The sequence below is a fragment of the Trichomonas vaginalis genome, chromosome V, assembly GCF_026262505.1.
Source record: "Trichomonas vaginalis G3 chromosome V, whole genome shotgun sequence".
Taxonomy (NCBI): Eukaryota; Parabasalia; order Trichomonadida; family Trichomonadidae; genus Trichomonas; species Trichomonas vaginalis.
The window spans coordinates 22,369,054-22,381,853 of NC_067207.1; the positions used below are offsets into that span (position 1 = coordinate 22,369,054).

At 34.5% G+C, this 12,800-nt stretch overlaps 8 protein-coding genes across 8 annotated transcripts, besides 1 other annotated feature; 5 read left to right on the forward strand and 3 right to left on the reverse strand.

The window, feature by feature from the left end:
• Nucleotides 1-12,800: part of a mobile genetic element that runs on past both edges of the window.
• Nucleotides 5,970-6,224, forward strand: TVAGG3_0383420 (protein of unknown function, DUF4106 family; the record flags this gene model as incomplete). Its single annotated transcript, XM_051232138.1, has 1 exon — nt 5,970-6,224. One exon carries the CDS (start codon nt 5,970-5,972, stop codon nt 6,222-6,224), a length of 255 nt encoding a protein of 84 aa, XP_051101868.1.
• TVAGG3_0383430 (uncharacterized protein) lies at nt 6,832-7,317 on the forward strand (the record flags this gene model as incomplete). Its single annotated transcript, XM_051232139.1, has 1 exon — nt 6,832-7,317. The coding sequence occupies one exon, from the start codon at nt 6,832-6,834 to the stop codon at nt 7,315-7,317; it is 486 nt and encodes a 161-aa protein (XP_051101869.1).
• TVAGG3_0383440 (His-Me finger endonucleases family) lies at nt 7,463-8,044 on the forward strand (the record flags this gene model as incomplete). Its single annotated transcript, XM_051232140.1, has 1 exon — nt 7,463-8,044. The coding sequence occupies one exon, from the start codon at nt 7,463-7,465 to the stop codon at nt 8,042-8,044; it is 582 nt and encodes a 193-aa protein (XP_051101870.1).
• TVAGG3_0383450 (protein of unknown function, DUF4108 family) lies at nt 8,085-8,504 on the forward strand (the record flags this gene model as incomplete). Its single annotated transcript, XM_001294409.1, has 1 exon — nt 8,085-8,504. One exon carries the CDS (start codon nt 8,085-8,087, stop codon nt 8,502-8,504), a length of 420 nt encoding a protein of 139 aa, XP_001294410.1.
• Nucleotides 8,521-8,976, reverse strand: TVAGG3_0383460 (uncharacterized protein; the record flags this gene model as incomplete). The annotated part of the gene is made up of 1 exon (XM_001294408.1): nt 8,521-8,976. The coding sequence occupies one exon, from the start codon at nt 8,974-8,976 to the stop codon at nt 8,521-8,523; it is 456 nt and encodes a 151-aa protein (XP_001294409.1).
• TVAGG3_0383470 (protein of unknown function, DUF4106 family) lies at nt 9,013-9,888 on the forward strand (the record flags this gene model as incomplete). Its single annotated transcript, XM_001300594.2, has 1 exon — nt 9,013-9,888. One exon carries the CDS (start codon nt 9,013-9,015, stop codon nt 9,886-9,888), a length of 876 nt encoding a protein of 291 aa, XP_001300595.2.
• On the reverse strand, nt 10,961-11,767 carry TVAGG3_0383480 (KilA, N-terminal/APSES-type HTH, DNA-binding family; the record flags this gene model as incomplete). The annotated part of the gene is made up of 1 exon (XM_051232141.1): nt 10,961-11,767. One exon carries the CDS (start codon nt 11,765-11,767, stop codon nt 10,961-10,963), a length of 807 nt encoding a protein of 268 aa, XP_051101871.1.
• Nucleotides 12,137-12,751, reverse strand: TVAGG3_0383490 (organellar and viral DNA polymerase type B; the record flags this gene model as incomplete). Its single annotated transcript, XM_051232142.1, has 1 exon — nt 12,137-12,751. The coding sequence occupies one exon, from the start codon at nt 12,749-12,751 to the stop codon at nt 12,137-12,139; it is 615 nt and encodes a 204-aa protein (XP_051101872.1).

A 12,800-nucleotide genomic window follows, 5' to 3' on the forward strand; every position in this document is an offset into this window, starting at 1 on the left:
AATTATATATGTTTTCATGTTTTTGTCAAACTTCTTCGTAAATGTTTTGTCAAGACTTCTTCGTAAATCAGACAAAAATAATGTTTAGGGTAGAAGGTTAGATATAACCTCTTTTCTAACCTCTTTTCTACCCTCTTGAATTTGTCAAGATTTCTTCGTAAATGTTTTTGTCAAGACTTCTTCGTAAAGACTTTGTCAAGACTTCTTCGTAAAGACTTTGTTGAGATTTCTTCATGAAATTTACACCAAAAATAATGTTTAGGGTAGAAGGTTAGATATAACCTCTTTTCTAACCTCTTTTTACCTCTTGAATTTTCATGAAATTTACACCAAAAATAATGTTTAGGGTAGAAGGTTAGATATAACCTCTTTTCTAACCTCTTTTCTACCCTCTTGAATTTTCATGAAATTTACACCAAAAATATATTTTAGGTGAAGAGGTGAGATATAACCTGTTTTTCACCTAATTTTTCACCTCTTGAATTTTCATGAAATTTACAACCAAAATATACTACTAGGGTCATTTACGAAGAAATTCAACAAAGTCTTTACGAAGAAATCTCAACAAAACATAGACAAGAAAGTTCATGAGAAATTAGATGAAGAAGTCTTAACAAAGTCTTTACGAAGAAATTCATGAAAATTCAAGAGGTAGAAAAGAGGGTAGAAAAGAGGGTAGACCTACCCTTCTACCTAAAATATATTTTGGGTCATTTACACTCATTTACGAAGAAATCTCAACAAAGTCTTTACGAAGAAGTCACAATAAAACATCTGTCAAAAACCGCTTTTTTAACTTCACTTAAAATGCCACGTAAGCTACGTAAGAATATACGTAAGAGGAAGGGAGCATTGAAACATCCAAAAGTAAACTAACACCACAACAACAGTTGCAACAACAAATGCTGAATGACCCCACTATGTGCAACAAATGTCAAGCAATCCTATGCTTTTAAACCGAGTTGTTGGTGCACAGAGTGGAGGTTTAAGAGCGGCACTTTAGCGAAAATGGCAGGCTATGGTGAGCTGCAGCGGAACAGAGCCTAATAACCCTCAAAGTCAAATGAATTTGAGTTCACTCAAAAATCAAATAACAGATGTCAAAAAGTCAAACATGACATACAGAAGCAAATAAGTGAAAACGAAAAGAAACTAGAATATGACAGACACACAAAGAAACTCAATGAGTTAAACGTTAGAGAAAAAGAAGAAAGAAGAACAACTGAAAGAACTAAGTACAGAGGAATATGCGAAAAAAGTGTCAGAAAAAGCAACAGAGAAGTAGCAAAAATGGAACAAGATGTCATAAATTTGAAAAACCATACTACTCAATATAAAATACTGAAAGATGAAGAGATAAAACAAAAAGCCTGAAGACATATATGGATAGCGATGAGATAAAAAAGAAGTTGAAGCAAATGTAAAGGCAGAAAAACTTTTACAGTTGCAAAACCAAACCGTACAGTATGAAAACTTAGCACAAGAAAGTAAAAATAACGACGCAGCCATGCAAAAGGCAATGAAAAGCGCGGAATATATAAAAGCTAACAATGACTGGTTAGATGCCCAAGCCAACGCTAAAGCAGCCCAGCTTATAGGGTCAATAAGGACAAAAATACAAGCGGATGAAGACAGTTCAAATGAAGCTTTAACAAATGCTGACTTTAAGAACGCCTTCGAAGCTCTTCATAGTAAGGTGAAACAAGTGAACGACTTCTCATCTGGAAAGAAACTGAAGTCTGAAGGTTTCGACAAAGAGTTAAAAGAAGTAGCACAAAATATGACGAAAATAACAGATGCAGCAACGAGACAGGCAGTTCAAAGTGCCTATGACGCCGTTAGAGCAACTGTTGTGAAAAGTCAAGAAAAAGAGTTACAACAGACCAAAAACAGACCTAGTAAATGCTTTCTTAAAACGAAAAGTCAGGTAGGACACTATGCTGCAGATGGAACATATGTGCCAGCTGGTGGAACTTATATACCACCAAACCCTCCAAGAGAAGCACCTGCACCAGGACTACCTAACACATTTACATCGTCACATGGACATAGACACAGGCATGCACCACAACAACAACCAAAACCAGCACAACACCAACACAACAACCAGCACAACAACCAACACAAAACAGAGCAAGGACATAAAAGAAGTAGAGAACAAGGAAACCAAGAATTCTTAAAAATGCTTAAAGAAGAGTATGGTTTCCCAGATACTGTTGACTTTAGTGACAGATATAAAGAAGCTATTAGAAAGTTCAAGGATGGAAATACTGACCCGAACTATTTAGCTTTATGGCTCAGCACCAAAACGGATATAATTTCAAACCTGGAAAATACAAGCTCGCTAAGGATATGAATTTAATAGCATATCATCCAAATGACATGAATGAATTTACTCCGAGATATTTGGTGTCAGAGCTAAATGATAATTTCAACTCTTCTTCATGAAACGCGTAAAAAATAGAACGGAACGAAAAAAGAAAGGTTTATGAGTCCGGATGACTTAGATAGGGAACTTTTTAAAAACGGTCTCGGAATATATGAAATGCCAGCAGATGAGGTACAAGAAACTCCACAGGAAGAAGTTCAGATACAACCAGACATGGAAGAAATAGTTCAGCAACAACAGCTAGAAGAGCCTGAAGGAAACGAACAAGTCACTCCTTTGGAAACTAACTTCACAGAACTAGATGAAGATTTGGAACAGCCGAAAATCTTGACCCTCAACAAGAGTATGCGGAGAATATGGAATATTCCAAGAGTCTAAAAAATTCGGCTGACATAGTAGAAGAATATCGAAAAATGTTTGCCGACATACAAAAGACTCCAACATCAGATGAAAATATCCAGCATAGAATGGAAGAACTGAAAAAAAATGTACACAATACAACAACCCTTTTTACTTACGAGCATTTAACGTTCAATCTTCGGATGAACTCGGTGAAGATAAAAAGGTTAAATTTTCAAGAAAACATATAGAAATGAAAATTGTTTAAAGTTCATTCAGAACCTAACCAAATGGAAACAAACCTACTTTTGTTTCTGCAGACGATGGAACTACAATGAGATGGTCATAAAGCTAATCCAGATAGGTTGGTTCATAAACTTACAACCACAATTCCAAAAGTTGTAGACGCAATGGAAGTCAATGGTGAACCAGATATAGCTGGTATTTTAAGCGCGGCTTTAATGCCATTGAAAGATATGAAAGATGCAGATATTTTGGACCAGTATGAAATGAACATGGCTGATGGAAATATAACACCTGACGTTCTAGAACATTTATCTCAAAGAACTACACAGAACCATAGAGATGGTATATTTGGTGAAGAGTTTAGAAAGAAAGTTAGGGAGGACAGAAGGAAGAGAACCTATTGTACATGACCTTGCAAACGAAAGTTTACAAAATGTCATAAAAACTTACTTTGCAGACAATGAACCGAGAAGGGATGAATATTTAAGAAAACTCAAATGGACAGTACCAAATGAAATGTTAGTATTGAAAAACATGTTCCTTGACAAAATAAAACCAACTACAGAAATAAATGACGCAAGACTGAAAGATTGGGTAGAAGCTTTCCCATTCACAAAAGATATTGTTGGTAACATGGAAAGAAAACCAGAATGGCTACAAAAACATATATTTGGAAACGAGCTTATTCCATATGGACAGGCACTGTTTGAAGAGCTTGAACCGGAAACTCAGGAAAGAGTCATGCAAACAATACGCGAAGACTCAAATACAAGACTATGACAAACTCTTTCTAGGATATAGGTTACCTGAGATGGGCGACCAGAGCCAAAAGGCAAAAAGGACATGGGAAATTTGCAACATACTAGATGAACATAATGCAAAGATGCAACAACTTCAAGCAGAGGGCAATGAAGGAAAAAGAAGAGTTAAAAACTCAGTCAGGAAGAAAGTAAAGCTTGGTCCACGTGGGTTCTATTATGACATATAAATCCAACTATTCTATATTTTTACTCATATGAAATGTACGCCGCTCAGAATATAACGCCAACAGTTTTGGATGCATGAATGGAAATGTTTCCGAATGGTATAACGAATGCGACAATGCATTAGAAGGTCAGAAATAGTTCCTGGAACTTACGAATATACAACTGCTGTTTCTTATGGAAACGTAGGTGAGTTTGGAGAAGGTTCTTCAACAACAGTAGATATTGCTTGCGACAGGTTTCATATTATTTCTATGACAACTCTTTCTTATACGTGGAACAAGACATTGAAATAAAACCTTCTGCCAAGTTGTCTGACAAGAAAGGTTGCAATGGAATTTTCTATGTCGGATACCAATATGCTCCAGAAGTTTTCATGGGATATAAGATATATTCTAACTCTGACTTAGTTCAAACAGTAACATGGGCAAACTATGAATGGTTCGCTTTGAGAAACTCAGTACAACCACAAGCTAGAGAACAAACAGACCAGTATGCAACTATTGAAAAATAAGAAGACTTGACCCTAACGTTCCAGGAGTTTATGTTGACCTTTCTGGACAAACTGCAGCAGCAGTAACCAAAGTAAAACTGAAACTTAGAGTTCCTTTGTCATCTTTCCTCATCTTCAGGTTTTTAAGATACTTGCCAAACTGGGCAGGAAAAATTTCTATCGAACTTACTCCAAGCAAAAATAACTTAGTCATTGCACCAACACAAGACCCATTCACTCTTACAGAAGTAGTGGGACAAATCAAATGTCATTCGCCGACTTTTGCAAAACAAAGTTGACTTAGACTTTGGTTTCTCAAACCTCAACACTGAGTAAACTATTATTCAATGCTGCTGGAGATGCTTGGGACCCAGTTAAGTTCACATGCGAAAAGTTTGAATGCAAGAGAATAGAAAGCAGACTTGCAGTCTATATGTTGGACCCAGATATTTCAAATGCTTTAGCTGCCAAATATATTGCAGTTCCACTTATGTTCCCTATACACCAAATATCTGTCAAAGACTTTGCAGGTGAAGTTGGAAACCAAAGTGCTGACCCAGGTGCAAGAACAGATATTGCTTTAACAACTGCAATGAAACATGCAGATACTATGTTTGTACTGTTCAGACGAACTATAAATGACTATTCTTGCTTCTACAACCCTGGTATTAAATACCATATAAACATAGATGGCAAATACTATCCAAGAGAAGAATATTCTACAGTTGAGGATATGAGGTCATACAACTTGACATTAGATGCTATGAACTTTAACAACAACTTCACAACAACCATTAACCCTGAAATGCAAAGTTCTATTATGCCATATGTGAAAGTATGGACTCATACAGGAGGTCAAAAAACTCAATATACAAATGGAGACCGTTCAAACTTTTGGCTTGGCATTCCATTTGCTGACTCAGAAGACTTTATGGGTGGTATTTCAACTGTTGGTACAGTTCAAATACAATATACTGGTGACAGAGACGGTCCAATGAATTGAAAGCAAAGAAGTTTACAAAACCAATAGCACTTTTCACGGAAGATGCTCTTTTGAAGATTCGTTCGATGAAACCTGCTGGGGCTCCTCAGATTGGCATAACGACAGCTTCCATCGAGCAGATTTTGGCAGCAGGTCAGTAAGTTGTTCTTGAACTGACTTCTCTCCGTCAAATATTGACAGTACGCCAGTTTTGACATAAATATTGTAAGATAAACTTACCTTTAGAAATATCTGTCAGTTTTGTTGTTATATTTTTGTCTGCTTCAAGAACTTTCACCATTTCAGTTATACCAACTCTCTCTGCTTTATGAAAATATTTTGGTTCAGCAAAGACTGCTATTCTATAACATTTACCATTGTTTGTATAAAGAACTTTCTGTCAATGTATTTGTATTGTTTGTGTGTGTAAACTTTGTTCTGCTTCAATTCGAAGAGATACTCAAATACGTCCATCTTTTTATTCTAAGTAAAATGTCATTTCCGAAAAATAGAAGCGTAAGTGTTTCAAAAGGTTTAATGGCGGTGGCAGATGTGAAGTTAAATTCACCAACTCAAACAAACAGTCAAAGTGTTGTTGTCAATGTCAAAGAAAGAGATGTTGAAGTGGGGAAACCATACGAAGACGAAGATGGTATAACAATAGTTCCTGTAAAAGAACAACCAACATATCCTGAAGTTAGCAGAGACTTAAGTTCTGTTGCAGATATTCGAAACGACTACCAACAACTTAAAGACAAACTTAAAACTCAGGAGAAGATTTGTCAGCTTTAGGTATAATGTTAAACTTGGTCGAACACAACCCTGTAAAAGTGAACTCATATGTCATGCACCTCATGAAATTTTGAAAGAACTATTGAAACTTTTGACAGAGGCAGACGATATAAACATCAAAGAAATAGAACCCGATTGTTGCTGTGGTGTTTCATATAATGTCATTGACAAGATATACGTTATGAAAGGAGGTGAAACGTTGAACTTAAATATAGTTTCCCAGACGTCATAAAAATATTTGACGACCACAACATTTCATTAAAATTTACTTGCTAAGTAAATGGCAGAAGACATAGTGGTTTATACTATTACGACTAAAAACCCTGAGTCATATAATTCTATAACAACAAACTTACAAAGTCCTCAAGGACGATATTGTAAACTGACCTTAAACACGATGACGACTAAAGCCTGTTTTGCTCTTTTGACACCAGAAGACTTTGTTGTTGTGAATGGTAAAAAATACTCCTTTGAAGATACTTACTCAGATATACCACCAACAGGTTTTGTTGACTTATTTAATACTTTAAGGACGGATGTAACATGTGCTGCAACTAGAGCAGGTTTCATTATGTTTGGATGTCCGACTGAGTTTAGTATAAACGATATGAGCTATAATACAAAACTTATATCTGGTTTTTACTACCAACAATTTCCTATAACAGGAAAAGGTGTCATACAAGGTCTATCTGTTCCATTGACTTTAAGTACACCTATTTTATATATTGTTTCAAACTTAGGTTCAAAGTGCTATTCGAATGTCGACAGAAACTACTATGACCAAAAGATACTCATGCGTATAAACAACACTTTCTCTGCTGGTTTGCCTATTGTTCATTCGAATGCAGAGTTTTCAGCTTTAGTGAACTCAAACACTTTAGCAAACATAAACTTAACCTTAGTTGACGCAAACTTTGTTCCTGTAAAACTTTTATGTCCTATGTATTTGTCAATGACGGCAGAAAGTTTCGAATTGGAAGATGCAACTGGTGAAAGTATTGTACTACAAGAACAACTTCAACAACAAATAGCTCAAGAACAACAAATGCAACAAATAGCTCAAGAACAACTTCAACAACAAAGTCAAGAATAAAACAGTATATTTTTATTTTATTTGAAATGTACGCTGAGTTTTGTTGGAGAAGACCGTCAGACAACATGTTTGTTAGATGAGAAATAAAACATTGCATGAAATAAAAACGTTTTTTTCAAAAAAATATTTTTTTATTTTATTTGAAATGTACGCTGAGTTTGTTGGAAAGGACTGTTGGAAAACTTGTTTGTTAGATGAGAAATATGAAATTCACTGTTGTGAGTCATTCGAAGTCAGAAACAAAAAGACAAAAAGAGTTTTAAGCGAATGGGAGGGAAATAACGGATATACTAGGATGAGGATTGGTGGAAAACACTATTTTAAACATGTTGTCATTGCAACTCATTTTATACCGAACCCTAACAATCTACCCTTTGTAGACCATATAAACCATATAAGAAACGACAATAGACTTGAAAATTTACGTTGGGTCACTCTTTCTGAAAACAGTAAGAACAGAGGCAAAATTAGAGATATTGTATTCGAATTTGTCGACGAACTAGAAGATGAAGCAATTGAAATTACAGACTATGGTAAGCATACGTTTGAGTTTTACTACTATAGCGAAGAACAGGACTCTTTCTACTTTTATACCGGCGTAAACTATAGAAAATTACAAGTATGTTTTACTAATGGCTATGCTTATGTAAACACTAGAGATACAGATGGAAAATGCGTTAAAATACTTCTTAACAAATTCAAGAAGCTATATGGCATACCATTTTAAAACGTTTTTAAAAAAAATATTTTTTTATCCGATAGAAAAGATGACGAAATATATTTCAGTCAACAAGTACATGACAGAAGTCAAAGATAAGTTAGCTCCATTCATATATTTGAATGTTTACTTCTACCATTTTGAAAAGTCTACATTTGACAAAGTTTGGAACATCGAACCCGTTAAGTTTGCTATTGTGACTAAAAATGGTGCGAAATTTGAAGACTTAGACATAGAAGGTTTGTTAGCAGTCAAAGAAAATTTTGACAGAAGGTTCTCAAACCTTAAAGAAGGCAAAGCATACAAACTTGTTATACCTTATGAACCAAAGAAAGCAGACGACTATGAATATTATGAGTCTAAGATAGTTGAAGTTCAAGGTAAATTGGGTAAAAAGATTTTAGAGTCTAAGCCAGTGTTTGCTCCTAAAGAGGAAGAGAACATTGACATTGACCCAGAAATGTTCTAAAAATAAAATTTTATTTTTACATGTCATATCTCACCTTCTCTGGAACTGGTTCAGGTTCTTTCTTCTCTTCTTCTACTTTCTTTTCTTTCTTTTCTCTCTTCTTCTTCTTCTCTGGTGGAGTTATGTCAAATTTGGCGCAACCATATTTATGTAAAAGTTCTTTGTCCTTTAATAGCTCTTCTATTCTGTTTTCTATTTCATCTTCAAGAACAGCGCATGTGCCTTCTTTGCATTCTAAGAACTTTTGTTGGACTTCATCTTTCCAATCGGCGTCATCTCTGTCAACAAGTCTGTCATTGACAAATTTTAAGACTGCTCTTTGTAATGTTTTATGGTTCTTGTCATATTCCCAGAAACAGAACTTTAGAACAAATTCACCTTTCTTGTTTACACTATGTAAGATTTTATGGTCGACAGATGTTTTGCTGTCAAAAAGTTTGTCTCGAATATAGATAGCGAAATCGCTAGACATTTCCTAAAAGATAAAAATTTTAATTTTTCTAAAAATATGTTAGAAAAAAAGTTTGCTGACATTGACAAGAAATTTGAGAATGTTTTAAACAAGAACAAGAGGAAGTTAGAAAATGCTCAGATAAAGCCTATACATGACAAGTTCTTATTTGCTCAGAATGGTATAACAGGTCTAATCGCACCACCTGGGTCGGGTAAGACTTTCACTTATCTTAAAATGGCTGCACAACAACAAGAACTAGATGAGAAGAACCCATTCTATGAGTTAGTAGTCATTTGTAGTACTTCTGGTCAATTTGACCAAACCGTCAATTCGTTCAAAGATATTATAAAGAAGTCTAAGTTAGTATGTATAAAAGACTCTGAGTTGTTAGATTGGATAAAGAAGTACCAAAGAAGAGTTTTGAAGTACAATGCTATAAATGAGTATGTCAATTCGAGGTTTAAAGACCCAAATGAGGAAATGCAGAGAATATTAGAGAAGAAACACTTCAGAAACAAACAGAAAGAGATAGAATACATTTCGAAGAAATTGCAATCTTACGATTGGAAGACATACCCTCATAGGTGTCTTCTTATCTTAGATGATTTCGCCTCTCATCCTTTGTTAAAGAATAGAGAACAAGATATGTGTCGAATTCTTAAGAAGCTCAGACACTTTAACATCTCAGTTGTCATTTGTGTACAGACAGCAAAGAGTTTAAGTAAGGATGTAAAGAGAATACTTACTGATATCATACTTTTCCCTGGATTGTCCGAAGACGATTTCATGGAACTTATGAAAGAGTCCATGGCAGGTAAGTTTGACAGACATGAACTATGGGAGAAGTACAAAGTCATACAAGACCCTCATACTTCTTTCAGAATTCATATCTACGCAAACAAAGTTCAAATTGTAAAAAGTCAAGCTTGAAAAATGTAAGTGTTTGAGTCTTAGTCTGTTGTGGTGCTGGGGCTGTCGGTTCTTCTGGCTTTGGAAGGCATTCAGGAAGAGGAACGTCGGACATTCGTTTGTGTCTTAACCGTCTTTGTTCTGAAACAATATAATATTGTCTTGAAAAAGTACAACATTGTCTTGAAAAAGTACAACATTGTCTTGAAAAAGTACAACATTGTCTTGAAAAAGTACAACATTGTTCTGAAAAAGTACAACATTGTTCTGAAAAAGTTCAAGACTTGTTCTGAAAAAGTACAGCCGTACTCAAATTTGAGAGACATTGTACTGAATTTATACAACATTGTTCTGAAAAAGTACAATATTGTACTGAATTTATACAACATTGTCTTGAAAAAGTACAACATTGTCTTGAAAAAGTACAATATTGTCTTGAAAAAGTACAACATTGTACTGAATTTATACAACATTGTCTTGAAAAAGTACAACATTGTCTTGAAAAAGTACAACATTGTTCTGAAAAAGTTCAAGACTTGTTCTGAAAAAGTACAGCCGTACTCAAATTTGAGAGACATTGTACTGAATTTATACAACATTGTACTGAATTTATACAACATTGTTCTGAAAAAGTACAATATTGTACTGAATTTATACAACATTGTCTTGAAAAAGTACAACATTGTTCTGAAAAAGTTCAAGACTTGTTCTGAAAAAGTACAGCCGTACTCAAATTTGAGAGACATTGTACTGAATTTATACAACATTGTACTGAATTTATACAACATTGTTCTGAAAAAGTACAATATTGTACTGAATTTATACAACATTGTTCTGAAAAAGTACAATATTGTACTGAATTTATACAACATTGTACTGAATTTATACAACATTGTTCTGAAAAAGTACAATATTGTACTGAATTTATACAACATTGTCTTGAAAAAGTACAACATTGTCTTGAAAAAGTACAAGTATTGTTCTGAAGCAGTGCAATGACCGACATAGACCCAGAAGGATTTGACAAGACAATTTACCATCTAGAGCTACCTGAGCCATCTTTGGTGTCAAGCTTGAAAAATAAATGGTTCATTTACTCTTCCTCTTTGAAGTTATCGAAATACTCTGTTATCTTTTCTTTCAGTAGCGGCAAATCTTCTTTGAATGTAAGTATTGTACAACCTTTCATATCATAGTGTGTTTGAGGTAACGTATCTTGAACTATCTGTTTAACATCTTCATTTGGTGTCATTGAAATCGGTAAGTTTTCGCGATAGAACCAATTTCTGTCAGATTTGTAAATCTTAGCAAGGTCGTAAAAGCTTTTGTTGTTTCTTCTGACTAAATGCAACATAACCATATCTCTGTCTTCTTCATTTTCCATCTCTTCAGTGTAAATCATATACTTATAGTTCTTTTCCTTTCCTTTTGGTACCGAACGTGGTATTCTTTTCTGTATGTTTTTGTCTTTGGATTCAAGCTTGTTTTCCATCTCTTCACGTTCTTGTCTATGAATTTCATCTAACATCATGAAAATATAACAAGCGTAACGAGGTGAAGCCCACATTGCAACAGCATTTACAAGAAGTCTATGTACATAATATCCTCTCAAACCGTTTGGCAAATTTTCACGATTTTCGTACGGAATCTCGACCCGCGGTTTTCTACCGGTCGCAAACATATGAGGAAATTCTTCTAAAAGTTCTTTTGTCTGTTGGTTTTCAAACCAATGACGTGCTTGCTTTGTAGAACGAAGAGTATTCAAAATACTTTGCATTTGGTACATGTCATCTTTGACCGAACGAATGAGACGGAGTTGTTTGTTAAACTGAACCCACTCATATTCTTCATTTATAGCTTCATGGACTATAACTGTTGTTGTGTTCTCTGTTGTTGACATATCTGTCTTTACATACAAAATAAAAAAATAAATAAAAATAAAACTAACTTTATTTTTTCTGTCTTAAGGAAATTCATGATTTCATAGAGTTTTGGCGACCCCGAAGGAAGTCGGTCTAGAGAAATTTCACTGTTTTCATAGAGTTTTGGCGACTGGGGTTTCTTCCCTACTCGCTGTGCTTCACTGTTTTTCGTACGGAATCTCTATCCTCGGTTTTTCGAGGGTAGCAATCTTATGCCATTTTACTCAGATTTTTGTGCTGAATTCAATAAAAATATAATTTAGGGTAGATGGGTATATCTACCCTCTTTTCTACCCTCTTTTCTACCCCAGTTATTTTATAAACGTTTTACATGGTAAACGTTATTTTTACATGTATTTTTCAGCAACTTCGTCAAATAATTTTATAGCTTTAGCTATCTCATCTACTTCGAAAGTTTCTTTACCTCTCGTGGGAGCACCATACATTTTCTCAAACTTTTCAAGTAGTTCTGTTTCTGCAGCTCTCATATCATTAACAAACACAACCTTGACTCTATTGACTGTACTGTCATATCTTTGAGTTATATTATATGTTCTTCCTATCTTATATCTTTTTGTATTGAAGTCCTTCGGTTTCTGAACGATGTAAAGTAAGCCTTCACTGCAACGTTCAGTATCGAATGAACCATATGTTATGAAGTTATATCCAACAACTGGGTCAATCCAGAACAAAACTACTGGTATAAGACTTTTGTCTATAAGATATGCTGTAGTTCCATGAAATCTTACCGATATCATAAGCTCAGGATTTCTTGTCAAAATTTTCTGAGTAGAAGCAATTCTAACCCAGTCGTGGGATGTTTTCTTTTCAGATAGTGTTAAAATGTCTGACAAAGAATATTTGTTGTATTTCTTTGAGTATCTTACGTTTAAATCACCAATTCTAACCAATTTGGTGTCATTGTCTATCTTTTTAACTGTTTCAAACTCAATGTTTAACATTTCTGTTCTTACATACAAAATAAAAAAAATATTTTATAAAAAAACTAAC